Here is a 27232-nt window from a genome sequence, read left to right as displayed (position 1 = left end):
TAATGTCTTTAAGTATTTATAATAGATTCTAAATATATTTATAATGAATTCTTGATATAATAGATTCTGAGTGTTTATATATGATCCAAAAACCATAACGAAGATCATGGTGATATCAAACATTTCAAATTCTTGCACGAACATTGATTGGCAGGCGGCTAAGTGATTGTGAAAGCTGCCAGAGGAGTGTGGAAATGGCACCAACCTGTGCTAAGCATTGAAGGTGATCTGGGATGCTTTCATTTGGACCACAAGTGTTAAAGGATGCATCAGCAGCAATACCTTCTTTGAATGTCTTGAAATGGAATTATATCAAGTGGAATGCATAGAGATCCATTCATTAGCATGCCAGACAGAGAAATTGCCTGCCACTCACTGTCTACACCTAATAAATATTCTTTAATGGAACTGTCATTGCTTGGACTCTCGCGTTTGTTTTCACTCTCAGTGCAGCTGGCAATGAATTACACAAAAAGCAATCAGATTTCATAGCAAATATAGTTAAAGAGAATCCACTAATAGTAAATGGTCTGGGAATAAGCACAGATGTGATACCACGAGGATAAATTAATGTTTTAGAGCTTAATGACTTTTGTAGGCGGTATTATCGGTGATTCATAGCAAAATGAAGCTGCATTGCAGTTTGGACTGTTAATGAACACCATATGATCATTATTATAGAAATGAAGGTGAATGATATTATCAAATGCTCGAACTTGTCGAAATTTCGCATTAACTTACAGCAGGGGAGGACCGGCTTCCACAGCGAAGGGCAAATGATACCAGTGGTTCAGATAACTCCAATCCAAATTTGTTCCTCGCTGCCATTTCATCATTTTTGGCGCGTTTTGAAATTGTCTGATCAGAACTCAGGAGTAAATGGCATGCTGAGGAAGTATTTAATTTTCTAAAAAAGCTTTCATGGAAGTTGTAATGGGCACCGCTTACGTATTTTGAGTAATAAGGCAGTCCAAGGATGAAATTTTCTATAGTTATTGCATTTAGCAGGTGTCCTCCAATATTTATTGTTGCCTAAATAATAAAAAATAGAAGCAGAAAATTATGAACTTTTGCGGTATCACCATTCACCTGCCATAAGTTAAAGCATGACAAAATAGTATATCTTAAAGAAAAGTTTCTGGATAGCCCATACCTTTCTCATTAGTTCAACAACCATCTCAGGACTCTCGGGGATTCCATGTTCTAGAAATGCCTACGGCAATATGACATGGTAAAGATTCTTTACGTTAATACTTGACACAGTTACAGAAAAGATAGGTTTAGGGCATGAATTAAATCCAATGGAATGGAAAATGATGGTCAAATTCAGATTTACCTAAACAATTTGGAACTTGAAAGAAAGAATATTTGACATTTTATAAAAAGAGGCTGGCTTACATTCATCATGCAGGAATTGTAAATATTTATCCAGAACGCAAGTTTCTCCTGATGAGTGAGGTTCTGCAAGTTGACGGAGGCAAGTTTCCCCAATAGAAGTCTGACGATTCATAAATCATACTAGTGTTGTTGATATGATAAAAACAATGCATGAAACCAATCGAATTACTTGGAAAAGTTAAAACTTACTCAAGTCTGTGAAGTAGAAACAAAGAATTTGATGTTCGGTTGGGATTAGTCGCCCCAGGTTCTATTGAAAACAAACGCTTATATGACCCAATATCTCTGTTTCCAAATTCTGAGCATATATCATATGGATCCCGACATTCAATTTCTTTCCCATTTTCTTGAGAGACTAATGTTGACGAGAAAGGTAAATTATCTGCAGTAGGCTTATTTTTCACTGAGCTCATTCGTAAGAAAATGCTTGACAAGCATTTCATGATGTCCTCCGACACCTTGTTCGGGCTGTCATCTCCTGATAGCCTTTCACCTGGAGTAACAACAGTTCTTGCTTCCACATTTTCTTGGCCTGTTACTCTGCGTTCTAGCTGGACATATGTAACTGGGTTCATTTAGTTGTTAATAAAGTTGATACATCTTAATGAAAATTGTTGGTATGATTACATTATACAGACCTGTAACTTGGGAGAATCTAATGTCTTCTCTGCTGATCCGTTGACAGGAGGTATTTTGAACATATTTTTGCTTGTCTGAGCTTTATGGATCGAGGATCCTTTGTTGTTCTTCGTAGAATTAGCAGTAGAGAATGCATTCTCTTTCCCCGTTCCATCTGCTAAAGAACAATGAAGGTGGATTAAGGCAAGAGGGATATCAAATGCCTCCATGTGCATATCCAATGTATCATATGCTGATGGCATCGAACATTTAGCTTACTGGAAAGAGCTGGCAAATGCCTTATCATGGAAGTGGCTGATTTGTCCAGATTTTGAGCTGAGGACTTCAACTGATCTGGCTTGGGATTCTTATTTCGGTACAAGTTGTATAAATCGGAAAAACTTCCCATGTTCCTTTTGGAGCTTGAAATGTGGACAGCTTCTTGGTACAAGTCTTGCTTAAAATAGACAATCTGTTCTTCAAGCTGAACCACCTCCTCTTCCAAAACAGCCACTTCTGCAAGAAGCTCCAGCGTCTACAGAAACTAAAATCCAGTATCAAACTATCTCCGTTGATTGTATGTAATGGTCAGGCAAGTATTCCAGTTCATTTGTTTTTCTCAAGTTACTTGGTTGAGCATTGATATATCATTCAAATCTCTGTTTCTCTCCTCACGTCTTTCAATCAAGTCCTTCCACGTTTCTTATTCAACTCCAATTGCTATGCTTATTAAGTTCAAGCTTCACAGTAATACTGTTTGTCTATTGGCACCTTTCTACTATTGAACTGACAACGCTAAAGGAATTTGAATGAAAACCATATGAAAGGATGGTGAATTACTAACCGCACGAGGGAGATATGGAGGAAGGCGAGGGAGAGCTCCCAACGGTCTGCTGAAAGCTCTCTCCAAAGCTCTGTGAATATTCTCTTCATGCCTCAGTTGCTTCTTTAGATTATCAACCTGAATAAAAGGAATTTTCAACACAATAATTAATGCAAGCAACGGTTCCATTGAAGACAGGGCGGCATCAATGGAAAAGGAAAGATACAAGATGTATTGATCTGTTTTGAACTATAGAAAGAAATAACAAGAGAACATGATCATACATCTTGTTGCAATGCTATTTTTCTCTCTCTGCTCGAGATTCGTCTGTTTTTGGCAACATTTGGTTTGCTCCCCTGCATTTCAGCCTTCTCCTTCAATAAAATATATTTAAATACAAATTACAAAACAATCAGATTCTCAAGTGAAAAAGAAAAAAAAAAGAAGGAAATAAACTATGCGGAGAAGAGGGAAGAAAAAGCAAAGAACATAAAACAAAACAAAGCTCACTGGAACAGGCCATTAAAAATCATCTGAAAGGAATTGTTTTTACCAACAATTCTTATGATTTTTCAAAAATAGATTTGACAGAAAATGCAATTCAGACTCTCATCAAATATGCATTCTTTATAAGAATTTACTGGAGCTTTCAGCTTCTGGATCCTCATTAAAACTGAAGCCAAATTTTCTGGCAAAAGCTATATCGCCCCATATCTTAAAAGTTACTAGACCTCTTCCAGGTTTAGACTGTGGATGGAAAGACCATATCTACAGCACAAGCCATTTTTCGAAACAAATAATAAAATAAGCAGTTAAAGTGATTAAGTAACCAAGTTTAAGCATCGATTAAGTGCTTACCTTTTCAAGCTTCATTGGAGCTTTCATGGACTGCAGCCTATTCCTCGCGCTAGTATTCATCTTTGCTCTTCTTTAAATCTGCAAGTCCTTCATTAAAGAACCCAATTCAATAACTTCATTAAAGTAACATCACAGAACCAAAACAAAAACAAAACAGTGACTCCTTTCCATATCAAATGAGTAGCATTAAAAGAGAGAGAGAGAGGGAGAGAGAGGGAGAGAGGAGCGTCACCAGATTTACATATACCTTTACAGAAAGTTCATTCCTTGAAAATAACAAGAAACTTCAATGCCTTGAAAGTCAAGTGTCACTTAAAATCTCAACGTTCCTCGATCACTGTGAAGTGAATTCGCCACAACCAAGGTTTCAGGCCGAGTTAAAAACCAAATGACTGGAACTCTCTTCCTCTTTATACATTTATACAGACAAGGGACATGATAATGGATAGATAAGGAGGAAATGGAACAAGAGACAGCCAAAGATGAGGGTGTTTGAATTGCTGTATCTTATTGTGCGCTAAGTTGTTAACATTATTTAAAAGGAGACAGAGAGAAAGATGGGGTGGCTATGTACGTAAATGTTTATGCGACTGTCCAAGGTGAAGTGAGAAGGCTAGCTTTCCCAAAAAAGGCTCCTTAAGACAACGGGTTAAATAGAAAGTGATTTTCATTTCTACGTAATTATTTAGTTTGAATCTAAAATTAGGACAAGGGATATAGTTTGTCTAAGATCTGATTGATTCTGTAATTTATTTTTGCAAAACTAGTTGTTTTTTAAAGTATTTTTTATTTAAAAATATATTATTTTTAATATTAATAAAGCATTAAAAAAAATCTATTAATAAAATTAATTCTTTACCTTCGAACAGCCTCTTTCATGATAGTACTTTGAAGATTTGGGCTCAATTAATATAAGATGTAGATAGAGCTCTTCTCTCCAAATATTTTCGGCTCAGGAGGACCGATCTACGAGCCCGGAGAGAGTGATCCTAGGCTCCTAAATGTAGCGCCGTCCGCACTCTCAGAGCACAGCACAGCACACACGCACTATGGACCCTGTCTGCGTCATCATGAAATAACGTGGAGCCTCTCTTCCCAACATTCTTTAGTTATTGGATTTTTGTGGTTCTATACCTAGATTGTCCCTGGATTTGTGTGTTTATATTACCAAAATGTCCAGATTCTTACGATCTGTATTCTGTAATGATGGGTTCACGTTTTTAAGTAAAGGGACTTATTGTTGCGACCAGAGCTTTGGATGGCTAATTTTTTTTTTTTTTTTTTTTTTTTTTTTGATTTACGTGGGGTGTCCGGGCCAGCTTACGCGCACCACGACTATTCCCCACGGCCCGCTGGACATCCTGCAAGCCCAAAAGCATGATGGCTAATTTTGGTTCTATGAAATGTGTATCAATAAAAAGCTAGTTATTAAATAAAAAAATTTAATATTCTATCAATAACTATATTTAGTTATTGGTACAAAATTCTAATTAAAATTATTATTATTATTATTATTATTATTATTATTATTAACGTAGGTATCCGGGTCAGTTAGTGTGCACCTCGACTAATTTCACAGTCCCCGAAGTTAACAGCTATGTAAATTTTCAGTGATATTGAGATTTGTGAGACTCAAAACTAATAACTTTAAAATATTAGAATTTTTGATATCATATCAAACACATATTCTTCTTTCTTTTCTCTTGATCTCTTTTTTTTGGGTAAAAAATCACTTCTTTCTCTGTCAATTTTTCAACATAAAAATATTCTTTAATTAATTTAAAAATTATAAAGCAAACCAAATTAGAATAAAACTCATAGATGTCAATCTACTTTTTTGATATATTTGAAGAAGAAACCATCTCAATTGAACTTCTTTTCTAAAATAAATTTATGTGTTCCAAAATTGGAGTTATTGGGTGGACACTTTCCCTTTCTTTTATCTTTTTCAATGATTTTCTCTCTTATTTATGAGCATCCATGAACTAAAACATTATAAAATTAAAGTTTATAACCAAACTCTAAAAACATAAAAAAATAAGAACCAAGCATCTAAAAATTAGAACTTGAGGAACTAAAAATAGAAGTTTTTTGCGCCTTGTGAACAACATGAAAGAAAAAAAAGGCTTTGTTTTTTTTGTTAGTTTTGATCCTTGGTCCTTTTGTTTTTCTTAACAATAACTTAAAATTTTATTTTATAAATTAATATTTAATTTAAATTTAGAATATTCTATGGCATATTGGATAAGCGAGCGTACACAGACTGGATTCCAACACGTAAAAAACCAAGCCAACCTAATTTGCAGGGGTGAAATTAAAAATAAATCAAGTTCAATGATTAAAGTGCAAGAAAAAAACCTACAAGGACTTGAATGGAAAAATAATAATGAACAAGGAAGTGGATAATCAAAAGAGCATGCACAGTAAAACATCAACTTTTAAGATAGCACAATGGTTTTATTATAGTGTCTTCATGGGTCCAGCTCCCCCGCCATGTAGAAGGCCCAGTTTTTCTCAAGTAGACGCTAGATTTGTGACATGTCACTGAACAATATATAATGATCGAGAATAATATGATTTTTCCTTCGCAAAAAAAAAAAAAAAATTAAAATTAAAGGGAAAAAAATCTCAAAATTGAATCTAGAAAATTAAATAAAAAACAAGCCCTTGATTGAACTACAACACTTCCTTCAAAAACAAATATTTCCATTGGAAATCACCAAAATCTCTTAGCGTCCTCTCAAATCTTTCCATTGATACAGGCATCAAGCAAATATAATTCAATTGTCAACATATTATATTTTTTTTCTTACAATTGACTCGTAACATTATTCAAATATAATGTTTTGAGAAAATGCTTCATTACGAAAACAATTTTTCACGAAAATACCTTGTATACTTGAGAATTCCCATTGATACAGGCATCTACTCGTGTATATTTCATGAATTTCCATTCATGACATGTGACTTTAATAATAAGAGTACAGCAGAGAGGCTGTGTATAAATAACGTATATATACTTGAGAAAGTAACCAAGGCAGTAGTTATGAATGACAAAAGCTCGCCTTAAATGACTGCTGTTTAACTTGTAATTTGTAAAAAAAAACCTAGATTAATTTTTGTAATATTTTTAAAACGTTTTGATTTGTTAATGAAAAAAATAAAAAAATATTTTTTAATATAAAATAAAAAACACTTTAAAAATAATTGTTATTCCACCTTTTAATAACCCTAAAATATTTCTATTTTATAGGTTTTATGGGCTGAAACAAAGTATCTTGGATGGTGCACGAAGCGGCTATTCAAACAAATTGAATTATAGATGGAGTAATTTACATGATCCGATAAAACAATGAGACCATAAAATGTCTACCCCTGGTACTTATTGAAGCGCAATGAATGTTTGTTTCCACACCCTGAGCTTAATTAAGCATCTTATTACAACATTAATAAAGAATCACCAGTTCTAATCACAATCATATATATATATATCCTTAAAATTTGCAAGATTTTTTTCCATGGGGTGACCTAGCACGGCGAAGCTGCTTCTCTTGGGAGAGTATTTTTGCGAACCTGCAAAAGGATGTCAGACTGTTCAGTACTGCATGAAATATTAGCTCATAATCTGGGTAAAACAATGGCTTCGTATATACCTTGCCAGAGCCTCCTCATTCGTCTCTTTAACATACGGCTCAGACAGGCCACTCTCCAAATTCACTCTCGAAACTGGTTTCTTTAGAAGTCTTTCACCAACTTTCACAAGGTCTTCCAAATTTTTTTTTGTAGCTATGTCGACAGAACATTCTTCCCTGCTTAATGTGTCGTCCTGCATGCAAATATCAAATTATGTGTCTTTGTACAACACTATTCCATGAGCAATGCTATATTTTTATTTATCATTTTGGTCACAAAACTTTTTTTTTTCAAGTTTATCCTTTCATGTGATGTTTGTGATATTTTATGTGTCGACCTTTTCTTCTCTATGTATATTCTTGAGAATTCAAGGTATTATAAGATTTTAGAATTAAATTAAAGGCAATTTAATGAAACAAGATTTAATTTATATCAATATTGATGAAATCACTATCTTTAATTTATAATCACAATCATGGATTGAAATAAACAATAAATAACTTATTGTCTTTCTTTATTTTTTCAAATATATAAAACCTTAGAAAAATGATACATTAGAATATTGTAAAACTAATTATAAAATTAGGTTTTCTTTTCATGATTAGGGGAAAATGAGCTTTTACAATTACAAGTATAAAAAATAAGGCGGCAAAATAGAAAAAGGATAATCCTGTCTTTTTAAATATGAAAAACCTGTGAAAGTGTGTGTTTAGACAATTTTGTTCGTCGTTGTAAAAGTGACTGGGAAAAGAAAACTAAATCTAAAGAAGAACCAAGATATTATTGCTAAAGAACATTCCTTACCTGAATCCGAAGGTAATTATTTTCAGAGTGAAGGGCTTGAAGCACCACTGAGATGTGCAGATCAACCATGTCTGCACTTGCATGACTGAAGGCATCAATCACCGGGGTGGAACCACCGCTTGTTAACCAACCCAATAAACCCCATTTAGCTGCTTCAGTTGCTTTATATTTTTCTTGAGCTTTAGGCGACCCAGTTCCTAAGGATATTAACAAAAACCGCCCGTAGTCCATTGGTTTTATAGGAAAGAAGTCTGGGCTCCCCTTAACGATTTCTTTTGTAACTTCGCTAATAGCAATCAAAGCCTGCTTTTTGAATCACAGCAGTATGTTTCAGCTAATTATTTCGCAGAGGAGAGAATAGATAAGATAAAACACAGATAAGTTATTTCAAAATAACTAAGTGAATTTAACACATACCGGATTGTTTGCAGGAACCCCACCGTCTATGAGGTTGAATTCCCTCACTTCCCCTGTTTGTTCATCTTTGGTTTCAAAATAATGGGCTGGAAGATAAGTGGGGGCAGCTGAGGTTGCAATGCATATGTCAGAGAGTAATGCATCCAAGGAATGGTTTTTGTTAGCCTGGTCCATGATTGCAAGTGGCAGTGAGAGAGTCAGCAATATTATACCTGCCGGCTTTAGCCCCTCCCTCTTTCCTTTCTTTCTTTTCTAATTAAAATCTTTTTTAGGTTTTAGCTAGAGAGGGGGTAACACTTTCACGATATATATATTATAACTGCCGATTTGTTACCAGGAAACCTCTATAGGCTCGCAAATTAATCTACCTCCTAGCTAAACCAGTTATCAGCTTTGATTTAACGCTTAATTAACAAGACTCAAGATTGAGCATTAGAATATGAGAAAGGCTAGAATTAATGCCCTTATTCATCAATTAAACAGTGGAAAAATTACCCAATTTTAGGAGAAGGCTTGCAAAACGTACCTCAAAGCTCGAAAAGATGGTTGGTTGGAATGTTTTGATATCAAATGTTGGGATTACGACCTTAGTCAATGTGTGGTGCAATCTTCGGTTCCCTAGTAGTTCCTTAACGAGGCCATGTAGATATTTCCCGTCATATTTTGGCCCTGTTAAAGCTTTGATCAACTTTTTCACTTGAGTAAATAATGAACACCTGCAGCCAAAGCTGTCATAGCAAAACAAAGAGAAAAGGAAAAAAATTCACGTCACAGTTCAAAAGATATTTTTAAAAGAGAGAGAGAGAAAGAAGAAGAAGAAGAATATAGGAAATGGATGTATTATTTCGGTAAACACCCATATATAAATTATTTCTACGAAATAGACATATCTTGAACATGTAATAACGAGTTAATTTTACCTGGGCTGCGGGAAGATTTTGGGGCACTGATTCAGGTAGAAATCCTTGATATCTTTGGCAGCAAACATTGGACGATTATTTTCATCGGGACAGGTTAGCATGGCAGTAACTAGACCACCGGTGCTTGTCCCCGCAATCACGTCAAAATAGTCCGCTATTCTTGCATCCTCGCCATCCAATTTCTAAACCAAGGGCAGAAGGATCTAGATTTAGTTCTTGTACACGATTATAAGAACAAAAATTAAAGGGTAGCCATTAATTCATTACTTCCGGAATGCAATGTCAGTATTTGGCGTTTTGTGTGCTCATGTGTATCTTTCTCATATAAAATTATTTTTATTAATAATTTTAGGTTAAAATAATTTTTTAATATGATATTATATTTTAAATAATTAAACATTTATAAATTTAGATTTTATCATCTCTATTCTATCCAATTAAATTATAAAAATTAAACACAAGATAATGATGAGTCTATATAAATATTTCAAGTTATAAAATCATTTTTAAAACCTCATATAACCTCTAAACATTATAAAATTAAATTTAGAGCATCATCTAAAAACTTAATTTTTTAAATTAAGATGATTCACATTGTATTTTTAGTGCCCAACATGCAATCCTAAAGTACTATTTTTAGATGATAGTATAAAATATATTCCCTAACAATATTTAATTAATTCTTATGTAGTGGAATTTGAGTTGTATGTGACCTATATATTAGAAATGTGAAAAATATTGAATTTGTATGAAAACAATGTTAGATATGATATCAACTCTTGCTGTTTGATTTCTCTATGCATTATAATGTATAGTTGTTAGACTTGGATTAATCTAGGTTATTGTATTAACTAATTGGTCATCGAGTCAACCTATAAATTACCAAGTTAACTCGAATCTATTAATTTTATCTAAAACAATATTGTTTTAATTTTTTATTAGACTTTTATTAGTAATAATTAAAGTAGGTTTGGATTGAATTTAACCTAGCGAATCAGCTGGTCACAAGGTAAATTAATTTTAAAATGTCAATATCAAAATTAATTCAATTTAAAACTTTTTTTTTTATGCCAAACCATTAGTGCAGCTCGATTTTAACAATCATGCTCTAATGTATGCATTGTAATGTGGATGCACTTACGAACTTTTGACGCTTGCAGCGGACGTGTACAGTGCATATGTGCTTCGGAAAATTAATATTCACAACGAAAAAATGGTATGCATGCACAGTTATTTAATTTTGAGCATCAACGTTCATGCCCAAAAAACCTTGCTATCCTACCTGAAGTTCAGATTCTAGGAAATTAATGATGGTTCCAGGGATAAGTCCTCTTATTCCACCCCCGTCAATGCTGAGAACTGTTATTAGATTTCCAAAAGTTGGTGGCTGAAGAAGCACATTATCAGTTCCTTCCATGAAACGTTATAAGCTGAATGTACGATCTTAGAGAGGAAGAGCAGTACTCTGAGAATAACGAATGTGTGCTGATTATCTTAGGACGATATGCTTGAACTTGTAATTAGACCTCGGAGAGGGACTGGCAGGGAGATCCTAAGACCCTAGGAAAAAACTTTAATTGTTTTGAGTTGTGTGATTTTGGGTTCTCATGGTACGGGTATTTATAGACCTCAAATTTCTTCTCATTCTTGACATTTCTATAATTATATTGGATAATCGAATCTTCTTTCATCGGACTCAACACCTGCTAACGTGGATTTGTTTCGTGTAGGATGTTTATCAAATCGAGGGAAAAGTTGAAATTTTTGACATTTGAACCGAGTAGCATCATGCCCATAATAATATTCTATACGTACGTGACAACCAAAAACAATTATACATGTGTATAAGGCTTGCAGGAGAGAATTTGCTAGGTGATGCAATCAGGCGAGAACGGGACATATTGACCTAATTAATACTAGGGTTAACAATTCATGGAGATCCCAAAGGTGGCGTCGCAAATGACGAAGAAAACAATACTATGGGAAAGTCCATTAATTAGGGCTACGATGCTATGCGAAAATCAGAAATAATTGGCTCGAATGATTAAAATTAACTTAACTAACTGCTCGGATGGTGTTGTATCATAATTTCTCAAAGTATATTCGACGACCCAAAATGCCTTGTAAAATCCAAATAAAATAAAATAAACAAAACTAGATAATGTAACGCAAGGTTCCATTCAATTAATGTGGTCACATATCCATATTCTTGTTAAAACTGGAAAGAAAAGAAAAGAAAAATCTTATAATAACAGACTCTGATCTGATCATAATGACTCATGTGTAGATCAGTATTCAAACAATTCGTGTATATATATATATATACTTTTTAATACATTTGTCATAATTAATTAGGAATTTGGGGCGACTAATTAAATAGCATTTTCAACATTAAATTAGCTCTATGTAGTTTTTTTCTTCTTCTTATAAGCAAAGATTGCAAAACAACGCCAAGCTAGGAAGAGATGGAAAAAAAAAATAATTTACAGAAACAAAGATTCCATGGAAAACAAAAACTTTCAACTTGCTCTTGGTGTAATAATCTCTCAACTTTCTGTGATGATTTAAATTAGTTTACAGCAGATGATCAGTTTGGTTGATGGAACTTCCACGATCGATCAACAATAGTTATTGATATGTAATTTCTTGCCTCCCGCGCCTACGACTTAGATAGATGACTTGATTTCAAAATTTACTAAAATATAAGAAAGTCGAAAATAAAATTGACAGTACTTGGATTAATTCCGAGATAACTTTAAGATCAGGAGATGTAGATGTTTGACCAGTTTAACCAAAGCTAATTAAATCAGTAAGTTTCTTTCAGGATATAATTAAGGTTAATTAATTATAGGAGTTCTTTTACTCCAATATTATATTTATCTTCTGTGGGCTGAGCTTTCAAATGATGTTTAATCTACGTCGATTTCTTGTTCAAGATGAACAAACTGCGTATGCATGTGCATGCATGTTAAAGATTGATAATTTACCATTCGATATGATTGGTGAATGAAGTTAAGCATGCCAGAGATGATCATGTCAATAAGACATTGTCAGACTTTGCTTGATATTATTTTATTAATGAATCTGAAAGCACCTTTCAGCTATGATGTATAAGGGCTTCAATCCAGAAGATGTTCCATATGCACGGACGCAAACAATTTTAGTGAAGCTTGGCAGGTGAGTACGGCATCTTTAAAGAACATTAGAAGCTAAAAGAGGTGACGATGTAATGAAAAGTTACAGTGATCTAATTGATAATATTCAAATACAGAGTCTTTAATCAAATCAATATCTTTTATTTTAATCCATGCGTGGATGCCAAGCATCCATTGCATAGATGACGAACAGGGAAGCCAAACTGGTCCAGTTGATTCATCCAACTAGGGCCGCCTTTCTGTTAACATTTCAGAGTTTTTATCTGTTTATACAGTCATCAGCATCATCCGGACGGAGACTTGGATTCAGATTTGAAGTTTTCGCTTGTAAATCATGTGGCTCTAGTATAATCTAATCTAATCTATTCATATATATATATATATATATATATATATATATATATATATATATAAACAAAAGAGTAATTAAATTAATTAACGAAATCAACTCTTAGAGGTTTCCATGGAGTTCTGGAGACACATGGATGGACGTATTCATATGTGTAGTTAGCCCAGGTAACGACTAATGATATTTCTCCATTTATGAAAAAAAATAAAACATTCAAACACTTCCTCTTGATGATGATGAGATTGAAAATATTTTTAATACATTATATTAAAGTTCAAGAAAAAGAAAATAGGAGAAAGAATTTTCAAACAAAAATTAAATTTGAATCAATATTTTATTACTTTTTCTGGAACCAATTGAAAGTTTGTGATATTGATTTTAATTAAGATGTATATTATAATTTCATGGAAATGTAATGATCTTTAAAATTGTTTAAAATTGTAATTATTTTATTAGAATGAAATTCTATATCATTTACGCTCATTATTTTTTTTAATTAATTAAGTCATATATTAATAAATTATAATATCAAATGAAGTGATTGAATTTATAGCATCTATTTCAAAAGTTAAATCATTTAAGAATTTAAATATATAATATACACATTTTGTTACTTTCATTAATTTTAGCTGTTGGATATGAATTTTCTTGATTCCATTGACAACACTAAAACAAATATTAGTTTGAATAAAAATAAATAAAAAATCCTCTCTATGCACGTGTGTATAAAGCAAGATTAATAATTAGTAAGTAATGAGGATCATCCTATGTATATATGATCTGTGTAATAAGTCTCTCACATCAGCATTTTGATTTGGATTATTTATCATTAGGACATGAGTAAATCAACTCGAAGCACTGGCAGCACGGCACCTTTAACGTGAGGGTGCTAACCAGCGATGCAATTTCTGAAGAAAGATTTTTTTGACTAGCTGAAATTTACTCTTGGTCCAAGTTTTCTGGAAAGGATCGATGTCTTAAGAAATCAGTCCAAGTTTTCTAACCTGGGAATATGATCACATGCAGTATTTCAATTATGGTGTTCCGTTATCTGAAATTTACTCTCTCTATTTTTATTTCTGAATTTAATATTGTTCTCTGTTCAAGAATATTTCTTCAATATTTTTAATCTTTGTGCTGGACACTGACCCTTTGAAGAATGAATAGTAATTTGGAATGAATTGGATGAAGACAGGATCCAAATAAACCAAAAAATAAAAAATAAATTAAAAGAGTAAAAGAATTATATATATTAAGTGATATGTAAGAGATATTTGTAAGGTTTTTTAAAAGATCTACTATATTTAATATTTTATTAATAATATGTAAGAGATATTTGTATCTCATTGATGTCTCTTAAAGTAAAGGACTTTTCATTTTTTTTTCTTTCTCTGAAAACGATAAGGTCTAGGGAATAAAATTATCTCTTGAACCATTTAGGTAAGGGTAAGAACTTTTTATCTTTGAAAATAAATTTATATATATGTCCAAGCATTAACTAACTTAAAATTCAAGAACAAATATTTTTGTTCCTTAAATTTAAAATTCTTTTAAGTCATTTATTGTCTTTCCTATAAATATATTGACTTTATTATTGGAGGGTCTTTAAATCCCTCGATTGGAACTATTTTTGCAGATACTCAAGCTTTTACCGTAAGCTTGAAATTTTTTAGACTAAAAAGAAGAAATCCAAATACTTGAACATGTTGATTAACCATTATTTCAAACACTAAATAACCTATTATTTGCGTATTTTGGATTTTGGGACAACATCAACTTAGATCATTAAACTTTTTTTTCCATCATTATAAGTTATGTTGACATAGTTTTGATGTGTTGGGATTTATTGCAATTTGTTTGTTCTTGCATATTTGATATGCCATAGAAAATTTTCACATTAAATGAAAGTTTGATTTTACAAAGAGAATTTTAGGTTCATGCTAAGCAAAAATTAAAAAAAAAAAGATCAAATTTTTTTGTAAAAAAAAAACATGTTGGTTTTTTCATAAGGTTCAAAAAACTTCAATTTTATCTATCAAGTTTGAGATTTTACATATTTGATCCTTATTGTTTATGGTTTTTATATTTTGAAATGACATTTTATTTGTATCACATTTCAGTCACTAAATGTCGAGGGAGGAAAGAAAAAATCTTTTTTTAAAAAAAGAAAGAGATAATTTTTAGTGAGCCACATTTTAGCTAAAAAAAAAAAAAACTGATCAGTCTGATATTATTGAGTTCATCTTATAAAATAAAGTTTAATAGAAGTTGTTTTGTTTTTAAAACATGCCATAAAAAGATAGGTCGAGACCCTCAAATTTTGATTTGATTTTATTTTGGGTTTTTGAATTAATTAAAGAGTGTTTTATTACTAAAAATATATTTATTGAAGTTTTCAGAATGTTTTTAAATAAAAATAAATTGTAATGAGTTTTTAGATCTGAAAACTCGAATAAGATTTTTTGGATATAAAAAATGATTGAAAAATGATCTAGCAACAACACAACATCTGTCAAGGGAATCAGTTGCAGTTTTTAAAGTTTAGCTATCTATTATTTACCAGCTGAGTTAATTTGTTGAATGTGTGGTTAGGGAGGCAGGTAGGATTCTGGGATTTTTAGCCATGTTTTATATATGAAATCTAACCTTAATTTTTTACCAGCCAAAGACGTTGTTGGTTTTTAAGAAGGTAAGTTGGTATTTTAGCCTATAAAGTGGTTGCTATATATCTTATTCGAGGAGTATAAAAAGATGGTTAGCAATACTGTTGATCCATCAAGAGAGTGTAGATCTCGTGCGCAGAGAGAAATATAGAGTAGTAAAACTGAGTTTTTAGCGTTGATTGATACCTTTTTTCCAAGATTTTGTCTTCCCTGCATGGATTGATATCAGTATACAGAATCTTGCAGAGCTCTTAATATCTGGCAAGGCAAGCTCTCTTATGGCTGTTGCTAGCTCATTAGCATGCAACCGTGCTGCTTAAAAGCAATGACGCATGCATCTAGCTTGGGGATTTACGTAAATTAGTTGTTGTTCAGTTAACTTGTCGTATCAAAGCACCGGAAACAATGGAGTGAAAGCTTTAAAAATTCAATTTGATGGAAGCGCAAACCTAATCAAAGAGCTTGGATCTATTAGGAGTGTAGTACGTGAGTCGGGAAAATTGACCTCAAATAATGTAAAATATGGAACTTAATCCAATAGATTGCCTGAATTGGTCAACAAAACAAAATGAGTGGACCGGATACCTTTGCCATTTCCACTTGAATGATCATGATTTTGCAATTAAATATGATTCACGAGTATCCACGTTCTGCTATTGTAATGAAATCCAAAAACATATTATCCATTATAAACGTTAATGTTGTGCCTTTTTCTTCATGAGAATAATTAAGATGTTCATTATCCATTGTATTTCTACCATGTAAAATTAGTTGGTCCCACTTAAATAAGGTTTGATTTATAGCAAGAATATCGCTCGACACCAACAGTACTTTCATTACAATTTACCAAAAACAAAAAAAACGTTAGTTCTCACTATCACGTCTTATAGCATGAGACTTTTCTTGTGTTAAACACACTTTAAAAATAAAATAGAATTAGTAACTTTAGCTATAAATTCAATTGAATGAAATAAATTGGTTTTATTTTAATTAAATCATACAAAATAAATAAATAATAATAGCAAATTAATCAAATTAAAAAAAATGATAATAATAGCCTGGAAAAAAATATTTTTATAAATGAGAGCAAACAATGTAGCTGATAAAATTGGATAAAAATAAAATAAAAAATAGCTTGAGACAATCTGATTTAGCATTGAAGTATCATGTTTGGAAAAATCACGAAACTCAATTCTCAGCAAATTAAATATTGAAAGTTTAACTTGAAAAAAAGAATATCAATTACATAAAATAATCCAACAAAATAACAATTAAAGTAATAAGGATCAAAATTGAAATACTAAATAAATTTTATTTTTTATTAAAGGGTAAAATTAAAAAATAAAAATTAATTGACCAAAAGATAAAACACAATTAAAAAATAAAGATCATAATTAAAATAAAAACAATATGGTGAGAGCTAATTTTGGCCAACAAGACCCGACAAGCATTGACACCTCCACATCCATATGCTAGCATATTCAACCATTTTTTTTAAATATTTTTTATATTTATTTAAAGATAAGTTATCTTTTACCTAACTTGATTATTACCAAAAAAAAATTCTATAAAAGAAGATAAAAGTGCCCTTGACCCTATCTTATCTTTAGATTTTTTTGCATGAAATGGTATATTAGTCCTTTTGCTATGTTTCTAAAATAAATAAATAAAACCAACTTACCCTCAAACAAGCTGATAATAACTAAATAAGCCTTGTGCAATGAACTTCATAATGATTTTTGGTTGAAAGAGCAAATCTGTCATTACAATTTTCTAGTGTTTATAAGTCTGCATAAATAGTATTTTTCCAATCCCTGTTAGCTTTTTGTTAATAAAGACGGGTAGCCCAACAAACGAAAATCCGGTGTATGGGCTAGTAAAGCCTCATACAAGGAAGAATCATAGCAAAACAAAGCATGCTTAAAGGAAAAATAAAAAATAAAATAAAATCTTGCGGCTATAATCATAGACCTTTCATTTCTCTCGCGACAACGCAATACCATAAGGTGAGCGCTGGACTTACGTTTAATTTTAACACGACAAACGCCTGTCTCTAAGCTGATAATTTTCCAAATAAGGATGGTAATTACAGAGTGATCTATATCTAATTATCATGATTCGTACGGACAACTTCTATGTGCCCCATATCTATAACCTGCAGATATTTTTAGAAAATCTCCGAATTGGAGAAAATTCAGGGTCGGAGCTTTAAAAATTACGAGGACGAGTTTGATGACGATTAATGTTTTCTCTTGCCCATTTGCAGGTAAGAGTTTTTGAAGATCCATAAATATATTTGGATAGAATACTCTTTGTCTTGAATCAAAAGTTTATAATAAAAGTGAGTAAAAAATTCAATTTAATTAAAAGTTAAAAGCTTTATGTACCATGAGTACTGAAGGATTTGATTTAATATCAGAAAATTTAATGAAAAGATTTTGAATTTGATTGATTATTTCTTTATCTGTTTGAAATTCATGTAATTTTATATTAATTTTACAGAATCAAGAAGTATGATCTGATCTTTAATATATGTATATGTATATATATGTATATATATATATGATTTATTAACCCGACTTGAGGTGAATTACGACCTGGTGAATTAATTTTATATTAACTTTGCAGAATCAAGAGGTATCCATATAACTTGGTGAATTACGACCATGTATTGGATGTATAAATTATATACGATGGTATTTTTTTTTGTTTTTGTTTTTTTCTATACAAAGGTTTGGAGAGCCGCTGCCATGATTAGTTATGCTACTGACAATGCATCATTATAATCAAAGTCATTCTGGACTCGACGAGGTTAGGAAAGCTAAGTGTCGAGACACTGCAATAGAAGATGATATTGTTTTTAAAGCCGAACAATATGTTCATGGTTTGGATGGTGCAAACCCACCTACAAAATAATTTATTACATGTAGCTGGATAAGGATCTTGAATGTCATGAGAACTGATTTTATTGATATAATAAATTAATTAAGTTTTTTTCATTATAAATTGACTTGAAATAAAATAAAATTACAAGTTATGCGTGTTGGATTTGTTGTGAACTGTGTTGAATATGATTTATCGAGTTTATTGAATTTTTTTTTCTGAGAGTTGAAAGTTTGAAAAATAACATTAGATTTTAATTTGATTGTACGCCCAAGTTGTATTACGCGTCTAAATAGAGTGCATAAATGAGACCAGTGCGTCTCATCTAAGGTGTTATTTTTACAAATAAATTTTATTTTCCAAAAAAAAAAAATAATCTTTGACCACTGTGGTCTTTTTTTATGAAGAAAAAACTTAAGATTGTGTGTTAGTCCGTATTCTTGCATAAAGGTACAAATCCCAGCCCAATACAATGAAAGATTATAATTATATATATAAAATAAATAAAATAAAAACCTTCATTCAAGTAATATTTAAAAAAGCCCATCATGTTATTTGTTACAGATCCTCCCATGGGTTAAAATATTTTTCTGACCCAAACCCAACTGAAGAAGGTGCGCATATCCTCTGAAAAGTCCCCCCTTCGTAGAAATTTTTTCCTACTCCTCGCACTGCCGTCTCCCGCCATCCACTCCTGCGAAAAAAACAGCTTACGCTTTTGGTCTCCACAATTTCATCGAAAAATAGACCAGCTCAAGACTCCCTGTCAAATTTTTTGTTCTATCTCCTTAATTGGGTCTCAGATAAAAAAAAATTATGCTCCGTCTCTGTCATAGAAATCGACGCTACCTTCGTCTTCCTCTCCCTCTCCTCTTCTTCTTCATCCTCTACAAACCCCATCGAGCCCCCAAAGTCCAAACAATCGCAAAAATTCCCAATATATCCCTACCCGACCAACTATTCTCCACCAGAATCACCTTATCCATACCAACACAACCACCACCGCCTCCTCTCTTTCTCGTAGCTCCGTACTCGCTCTCTCTGCCACTCTCGTCTCCGCCGTACTCGCATCCCTCGCTTATAATAATTCACAGTCCACAAACCCTAACCCTAACAGCAATAATGATCACAATTCTCTGAACGCTGCATTTGAGAAGACAGTTTCAAAACCATATGAATCTTTTAAAAGAATCGTTTTTCACGTGAGGCAAACAGGCGTTGCCGTGTCGGTCTTATGGCAATCTCTAAGGTCTGTGCTTTCTTCTGCCAATCATGAGGTGAGGGTTGGATTTGAGCTTCGCGTGGCGTCTTTGTTGGCGGATATTGCGGCGGCAAATGCCGCACGCAGGGCATCTTTGGTTGGGGCGGGTGGTGGTGGATTGGTTATTGGAGACGGTTGCGGTAAGTGGGAAAGGGTGTGGTACCCAGGCTGAGGCGGCTAGGGCATTAGCGTATTTGATTGCGGATCCTAATGTGTCTGCTGATGTTCTTGGGAGGCCTCGTGCTGTGCCTTATTTGCTACGGTTTCTATTGTCGTGCCAGCCGAAGAAGAATGTGAGGTTTTTACTTCCTGCGAAGTTTGGTGTTGGTGACTGATTAAATGGTGATTAGTTTCGAATATGTTCATTGTTGAATCCAGTGAAGTTTGCAATTTCTTGCCATCTGTGGTCGATTAGTTGTGCTTTTATATATGTGCGTCTAATTTATGTGTATGAATGATGTCTGGAGAATGGTAAATTAAGATTTTAATGATTGGTTATTATGTCAATTTTACTTCGTTGTTTCATTTGGTTATGTGCAAGGATATTTAGGCTTTGTAGTCATTTTAAGTGTTTTATTTTGTTACCATTGATACATTCCATTTTCGTGGGAGCAGCAATTGAGACGTAGTTCATTCGATATTTCTGATTCTTTGAAAGGTAGGAGCATGCTTGTGGCTGCAATCATGGATACTGTCACATCCAACTGCGATAGCTTAGAAAAGGTTTCGTTTAAGCCACCCTTACCAGGAAATGCAGAAATGAGGGACATTGCTGCAGCCATTGAAGTTGTTGAGGAAGGTGGTTTACAGATGGACAATGCAGGTGAAAATGAAGACGATGACGATGGTGGGAGAGGAATGGAAGGTATTCGAATTAAAATCCTTGAAGGTACAACAGTTTTAGGTCTTTCAAGGACTAGTGGACTTGTGGAGTTGGAGCATTCTGATGCTGTTCATGTTGAATCATTTGGCCACACTCCTAAAACAGTTGCCTTGCTTCATAAGCATGACCATTCGTTTGCAAAAGAAAAAATGTCTTCTGCCGTTGTTTCTGGATTCTGGGATGACCTGCGTTGTCAGCATGTTGCTGTACCCTTTGCAGCATGGGCATTGGCCAATTGGGCATTGGCATCTGAGGTAAATAGATATCATATCCAAGAACTGGATCAAGATGGACAAGCTGTCATGACTGCTTTAATGGCACCTGAGAGATCTGTTAGATGGCATGGGAGCTTGGTGGCCCAATTGCTGTTGGAGGATCGCAATCTTCCTTTGAATGATTCTGTTTCTGATTGGAGTTTCAGTCTTCTGGCTACTATTTCACAGGCAAGCAAAAATGATGATATCCCTTTGGCTCAGATGGCTTTGTCTGCCCTTTTGCTTTCTGTTGAAAGAAGTCCAGAGGCAAGAAAGATATTGATAGAGAAAGGTCTTCTGCTCATGAGAGACACAGCTAAGCGGACAACGAATCACAAGCAGGTACAAGAAGCATTAGCGAAGGCATTAGAGTTACTTTCTACCAGTGATGTTCACTTATCTCTTGAAGATAGTCAGAAGTGGTCTGGCATTCTGCTATCTTGGGTTTTTGCAAAATTTTCTTCCACTGCTATGCGATCTTCATCTATAAAAATTCTCTCATGCATTTTTGAAGAACATGGCCCATCTACCCTTCCAATTTCTCAAGGCTGGTTAGCCATTTTGCTAAATGAAGTTTTAGTTTCGAGCAAGGTGTCATTTGGTAAAGGAGGAACTCAGCCTAAAGCGGACAAAGTGAAGGTATGGAGATGCTTTCCCCCCCTCATTTCATGTAATAGATGTCGTCGATTTAATTGAACCTTTTTTCTTGTGTCTTTTAGAATGTATTTTATTTTCCCTATTTGTGCACTGGCATTTATCAAGCTCAATTAACTTTTGCAGACTCAAATTGATCAGTCCAACATTGCTTTTGCTACACAGACTGCTAATCAATTGGCAGGTGCTGCTGTGGATCTAGCAAGGAATCAGCTAGGAACAGACATTGATTCTGTTGATAGTTTCCCTCTGGCAGATCTTCTTTCCATGGATCCTTCTATTGGACCACTTAAGAACATGAAGAAAGACTCTGCAGCTAAATTTAATGTGGAAGATTCTGCTTTGGCAACTCTTAAGGGGATCAAAGCACTAACAGAGCTCTGTTCCGAAGATTCTTTATGTCAAGACAAAATATATGAATTTGGGGTGTTATGTTTCTAAGGCGCTTTCTGTTGAGTGATGATTATGAGAAACTTGCTGCGATGGAAACTTATGATGCTTCTAGGGTACCTGAGCCACAAGAACAAAGTGCTAATACTGCTGGTGAGTCGTCCAATGCAGATGGTAATGATCCATCTAGTGTTCGAGTTCCTCCGACAGCTCACATTTGAAAGCATGCGGCTAGGCTATTGACTACTCTTTCACTGATTCCAACATTCCAAAAGGTTATTCTAGCAGATAAAGCCTGGTGTAAATGGCTAGAGGATTGTGCTTATGGGAGGATCGCAGGTTGTCATGACCTTAAAACACAGAGTTATGCTAGGGCAACTCTCTCAAATGTGCTGTGCAACCATTATACTGGTAATAGTGATGGTAGTGAGACTGAAGCTCGAAATAGAAAAGGTGATTGTGCTCATTATGGTGACATGATCTTTTTGGTTAATACAGATTTGCCACACTGGAAGCGTTGTGAAAAAATAGATGTTATGATGATTCAAAAAAATAAATTTTCTTCAACTGAGGATTCTGTCAACAGCATTTCAATTGGAAATAGTGATTTAGATGATTGTACCAGGTCATCCGGTTGCAAGGAATTTCCCAAGGACTCTAATTCAGAAGTTCCAGAGATAGATGTTGTCTTTGTACATGGTTTGCGTGGTGGGCCTTACAAGATGTGGCACATAGCTGAGGACAAACACTCAATTAAGTCTGGCTTGGTTGAGAAGATTGACGAGGAAGCAGGGAAGTTAGGAACATTTTGGCCAGGTCAATGGCTTTCAGCAGACTTCAATCGAGCTTGTCTTTTTACCCTCTAATACAAGGTTTGTTTTAATTTCGATACTTATATAAAAAAGTGCCTGATTCAAAAGAATAGTATTCATCTTTTTAAGCCTCTCAACTGGGTTTTTCCTCTATCACAAGCCTCATCAATGTCTAACTCTTGCTTGAATGTCAATGCAGACAAGTCTTACACAGTGGTCCGGAGCTAGCCTGCCTGTTCAGGTTTGTACCCAATTTGTTGATATTGTGGTAGGATTAGTGCATGACTTTATGTCAGGGATGTGATTTGAGGAGTTTGATTATCAACAATTCAAAAATATTAATCAAACTATTTTGGTGAATAATGGTGATCAATCTATCGATGGCTTTAAAAAGATTAAAAATATGCAGGTCAAACTTTGAATTTCAGGAACTCTTTTAAGTTTTTGCAGTTCAGTCATTTCATGTACTAACATTTGTAGATTTGTCAAGTTGAATGGTCCAAGACATAAGATTGAGGATTTACACGCATGTCAAGGTTAATGCTCGCATTGCTCATATACATTTGAATTTCCCAAATTAGATGGACAATCCAATTTATAAAACTGGGTCTAATATTTTTAATCATAACTTGGTGATCATATAATATCATCAGTGAAAAATTGTCATTTTGTTGTGAATGTACTCGTGGTTTCTAATCATGCTATGTTAGTGACATCTTGTTTGCTGTGAACATCATTTCCTTCGGGCTTTTAGTATTCCACTTTGTTATAAGATTTCTGATTAATACTCGCAGGAAGACAGCTCCAAGCAGTTAGAGCAGCGTGTGGATGCCGGCATTGGAAATCATCCTGTTGTATTTGTGACTCATAGGTAAGCTTTATGATTGAAGTCCTCAGTTTTTGTGAGGTAATAAATTCGAACTTTCTCTTTCTTGTTTGATACTCGTCCTCTCCTTGTGTTCGGATCGAAGGAGAGCCTGATGGATGCTGGGCACTGCTTTGCAGACCAAGGTAACTCCAATTGTTGAGGGGTATGGAGGATGGGCCTGGAGGATGGAAATTGTGCCAATCGAATCAGCTTACCCTGGATTTGGTGAACTTATTCTACGTGTGATCTGGAAACTTTTCTTTCACCTTCTACTTTATACCTTTTAAGATGGTGGATGAGTTTATTGGATTCTATGACTTCTGGAAGGGTTGGGGCTGGTTTTACCAAACCATTGCATATTTTATGACTACGTACTTGGAAGCTCAAATGCTTCTTCTTTTTTCTCTGAAGCTTCCTAGCTCTAGCCTTTTTCAGAGGCCAAAACATGCTGTCAAAATGCTATACGTGTTAGACTTCTGTAGAATTTTGCGATTGACTCTTTTATCAAAAACACTGAAACAGGTTCTAGAGTCGACAGATCACATAAATTCATGCAAGCCAGTGTGCCGCACTGATCCTTCGTATACCGAGACATTAAAATTCTTACAGAAGCTGAAGACCCGTTACTCATGAAGATGAAGAGATGTTCACCGTGAAATTGTTGTCAATAGCCACACCGAACTTTGAACACTGGGACTTGATATTAGCGATGATTAGATTTCAAGGAAGCTGCGGGATACAAAATTTGATTTTGAAGAGAGAGACCGATTCCAACTTTGATGGGCTGTTGGTTGGATTACTAACTGTAGAGATGAAGCAAGGTTGTTAAAATCGTGATTTTAACACGGCACGGAACATGTAAACCAAACTCGGATCGTAAAAACGGATCGTAAAATCGTAAAATCGTAAGTAAAAGTGAAATAAACTAATAAACAATACAAATATCCAAACACTTAAAATACATGATTCAAATAAAAATTCATACATGATTTAAATAACTTAAAAATACAATACAATTATGTCCATAGAATTTCATTAACTAAAAATTAACAAACTTAAAACAAATAATTTGTTGGTGTGTTATATAAACTAAACATGACCTCATTGCTTTGATCTTTCTCGACATGTATCCAGCAGTTCAAGAATCAATATATACACCAATTCGGATGTATAATGCTGAAAATTGAATAAAATATAACATAAAAACCAACATGGCAACAAATAGATTTTTTAAATGAACTAAAATGAAACTATTTTAAAATTATAAGCAAAATGTAGTCTACCAGGAGATAAATATGAATTTTGTTCATTAGATTTTTTAAACAACAATACCGTCATAAGTTGTTCTTTTATCTCATTATTTATCAGACTTTCCAGGGAATACCGAAAGCTAAAGCAACACATACAGAGACCATTAGATCATGCTCTGCCCTTTTGCAAATATTAGAGAAATAAAAAGAGCTTTTAAAGAGAATGGTAGAGCTTGCTTCACTGACAAAACAAGCAATGATCTTGCAACGTGAAACTCCAGTTTGACTAAGATAATATGAATTCCAATAATCACAAGTTGTGGAGTATGTTTCTTCATCTTAGATATGCTAATATAGGAAGCATGGGTTCGAAAAATACAGTAGAAAGCAACCAAAATTCAGGACAGTATTAAGCATTCATTTCATGCTCTGCTCATTCATTTCATGCTCTGCCCTTCTGGTGGGAATTGCAATAAAAAGAAAGATGGGTTTTGGAGCTATATATGATGTAGCAGCATTGTAGCAATCTCCACATTGTTTTCGCCAATAGTTAACAAGATACTCTAAAATTCCTAGCTGTCCAAAGTGGTTGGCTTCAGGATTCATTCAAATTCTATCACGGGATCACTCCTGTTAGAGCTTAGAGGATTCATTTATACATTTTAATTATTTGCCGAAACCATTAGATATTTACAAAGGATCTTGGACAATTAAAATTATGAAAACCAGAAACTGAAAGCAACCATTTGAAAGCAACATCTTTGGTACCGTCTATCAGATTAGGACACAAACATTCAAAGATTGCAAAAACCCAATATGGCAATATATATATATACACACATACAAGACTTGTCAGCACAGTTAATAAGGCATGCGAAATTACAAAAGAGAAAAGATCTTATGATTCAGCAAATGAGCAAATGTTAATATGACAGGCACTCAAGTCTTTTTCTATATCAGACACTTCATCGCCATGGATGAGGAGGAAGAAGAAAAGATTAACAAAAAATAATGTGTTTACCTGGAAGATTTTCAGCACCAGTTGCAAGATTAACAGCAAGTTCAATATTATTTAACTGCCAAATCACCAAAAAATGAGATAAGATTGATGGCCCTCTTTTGTATAATAAAACATGATAGAGAAGGAGAGAATCCAACAAGCAAACCTGACCACTAATGAAAGAATCCAGCAAACAAAGCAGAGGAGTGGAGACTGGAAACTGGAGACCGGAGAGGCGGAGACAATCAGATCAAAGGCAAACGAAATAAAGAAAAAAAATGGGGGTTTTGAGAGAAAGAGAGTGGAAGGTGTTGGCTTCTGCTGGGTTTAAGATTTGAGAATAAAAGAATGTGAGATCTGCTTCTGCTAGGGTTGATTTGGGGAAAGGGAAAAGGAAAAGGGGGGATTTTTGTGAGACTAACGGGATGGAGAGGAGAGGACTGAGAACAGTGAGAAGATTCCATAGTTTTTGATAATTTTGTTAAACTCGGTAAACTCGGACCGAGTTTACCGAGTTTACCGAGTTTGACCGATTTTAACCGAGTTTGACTGAGTTTGACCGAGTTTACTAATTTTCGAGTTTTCTACCCGATTTGACACGATATACCTGAGTTGACTCGTAAAATCGTACGATTTTACGAGTCAACTCGCGAGTTTGACAACCATGAGATGAAGCTTTGGGACCTGACAGGATGCAGCATACAGATGTTCAATTTGTTCTCTAACCATCATCACAAGAAAGTTCTAGGTTTTTGGTCCCGAAATTTTTTAAAAAAAAAATTGTACACTAGTCTTGTATATCGTACATTTCTACCTCATTCATAGATTTATTTGTAAATAAACCATTCATGCGTCTGTATATAAAAATACCGTTGAGAGGAAGAAGAGAAATAAATTGAGAAATGGAGAACAAACTTGCTATTTATGCACTTCACATATCTTTGATTTTCCATGGAATGTATTGGATAATACGTCTAAAGTAGTCGTGGCATGTTACTGTAGGGCTAAAGGAGCGGGATGAATGTGGTCGAATATGCCACGTGTAGAGACAGCTATCGTTGGAATTAATTAGTAGCCGGTAACAGTTGAAAGAAAAAAGCTGTAGCCCATTATCCTTAGATAATTTGGGCGGAGTGTATTACTTAGTTACAGCCTTGCAGCCCACTAAGCAGAGAATAAACCTCATCATCGTCCAATAGTAGCAGGACAGGAGAGAGGAGAGGAGAGGAGAGGTTTTTTCCTCCTTTTTTTTTCAAGTTTTTTTTTTTAATATTCTTAAATGATTTCATAATTCTTATTGAATCCGAATTCATTTATTTAACAAGTTACAAGTTTTATA

The 27232-nt window shown here is 33.9% G+C and overlaps 2 protein-coding genes, 1 long non-coding RNA gene and 1 pseudogene across 10 annotated transcripts; 1 reads left to right on the top strand and 3 right to left on the bottom strand.

Annotated features, from left to right (window-relative positions):
• Nucleotides 1-5: 5 nt before the first annotated feature.
• LOC133691866 (uncharacterized) lies at nucleotides 6-4301 on the bottom strand. 8 transcript variants are annotated; one of them, XR_009841752.1, is made up of 13 exons: nucleotides 3945-4301; nucleotides 3698-3784; nucleotides 3124-3213; nucleotides 2861-2977; nucleotides 2296-2551; nucleotides 2037-2194; nucleotides 1588-1949; nucleotides 1399-1498; nucleotides 1154-1213; nucleotides 949-1032; nucleotides 742-858; nucleotides 556-648; nucleotides 6-453 (listed from the first exon to the last, which is right to left on the bottom strand). XR_009841752.1 is itself a non-coding variant. In XM_062112480.1 (12 exons), exons 2-11 carry the CDS (start codon nucleotides 3755-3757, stop codon nucleotides 605-607), a joined length of 1521 nt encoding a protein of 506 aa, XP_061968464.1. In that variant the 5' UTR covers nucleotides 3758-3784; nucleotides 3945-4301; the 3' UTR covers nucleotides 6-453; nucleotides 556-604. The 8 variants fall into 8 exon arrangements, 3 of the variants coding, with proteins under 3 accessions (XP_061968464.1, XP_061968465.1, XP_061968466.1); XR_009841749.1 differs by having other exon boundaries at nucleotides 742-1032; XR_009841751.1 differs by having other exon boundaries at nucleotides 742-1032; nucleotides 2037-2191.
• A 2890-nt stretch (nucleotides 4302-7191) lies between these two features.
• LOC133690689 (patatin-like protein 2) lies at nucleotides 7192-10888 on the bottom strand. Its single transcript, XM_062110936.1, has 7 exons — nucleotides 10754-10888; nucleotides 9472-9653; nucleotides 9078-9267; nucleotides 8552-8716; nucleotides 8135-8437; nucleotides 7351-7523; nucleotides 7192-7270 (listed from the first exon to the last, which is right to left on the bottom strand). The coding sequence occupies exons 1-7, from the start codon at nucleotides 10886-10888 to the stop codon at nucleotides 7192-7194; spliced, it is 1227 nt and encodes a 408-aa protein (XP_061966920.1).
• An 8195-nt stretch (nucleotides 10889-19083) lies between these two features.
• On the top strand, nucleotides 19084-24047 carry LOC133692634 (uncharacterized; annotated as a pseudogene).
• A 538-nt stretch (nucleotides 24048-24585) lies between these two features.
• Nucleotides 24586-26404, bottom strand: LOC133692635 (uncharacterized). The gene is made up of 3 exons (XR_009841965.1): nucleotides 26060-26404; nucleotides 25915-25969; nucleotides 24586-24819 (listed from the first exon to the last, which is right to left on the bottom strand). It is a non-coding gene; the product is annotated as an uncharacterized LOC133692635 (long non-coding RNA).
• Between the last annotated feature and the right edge of the window lie 828 nt (nucleotides 26405-27232).

The sequence above is a fragment of the Populus nigra genome, chromosome 4, assembly GCF_951802175.1.
Source record: "Populus nigra chromosome 4, ddPopNigr1.1, whole genome shotgun sequence".
Lineage (NCBI taxonomy): Eukaryota > Viridiplantae > Streptophyta > Magnoliopsida > Malpighiales > Salicaceae > Populus > Populus nigra.
This window is presented reverse-complemented; position numbering and strand designations above follow the sequence as displayed.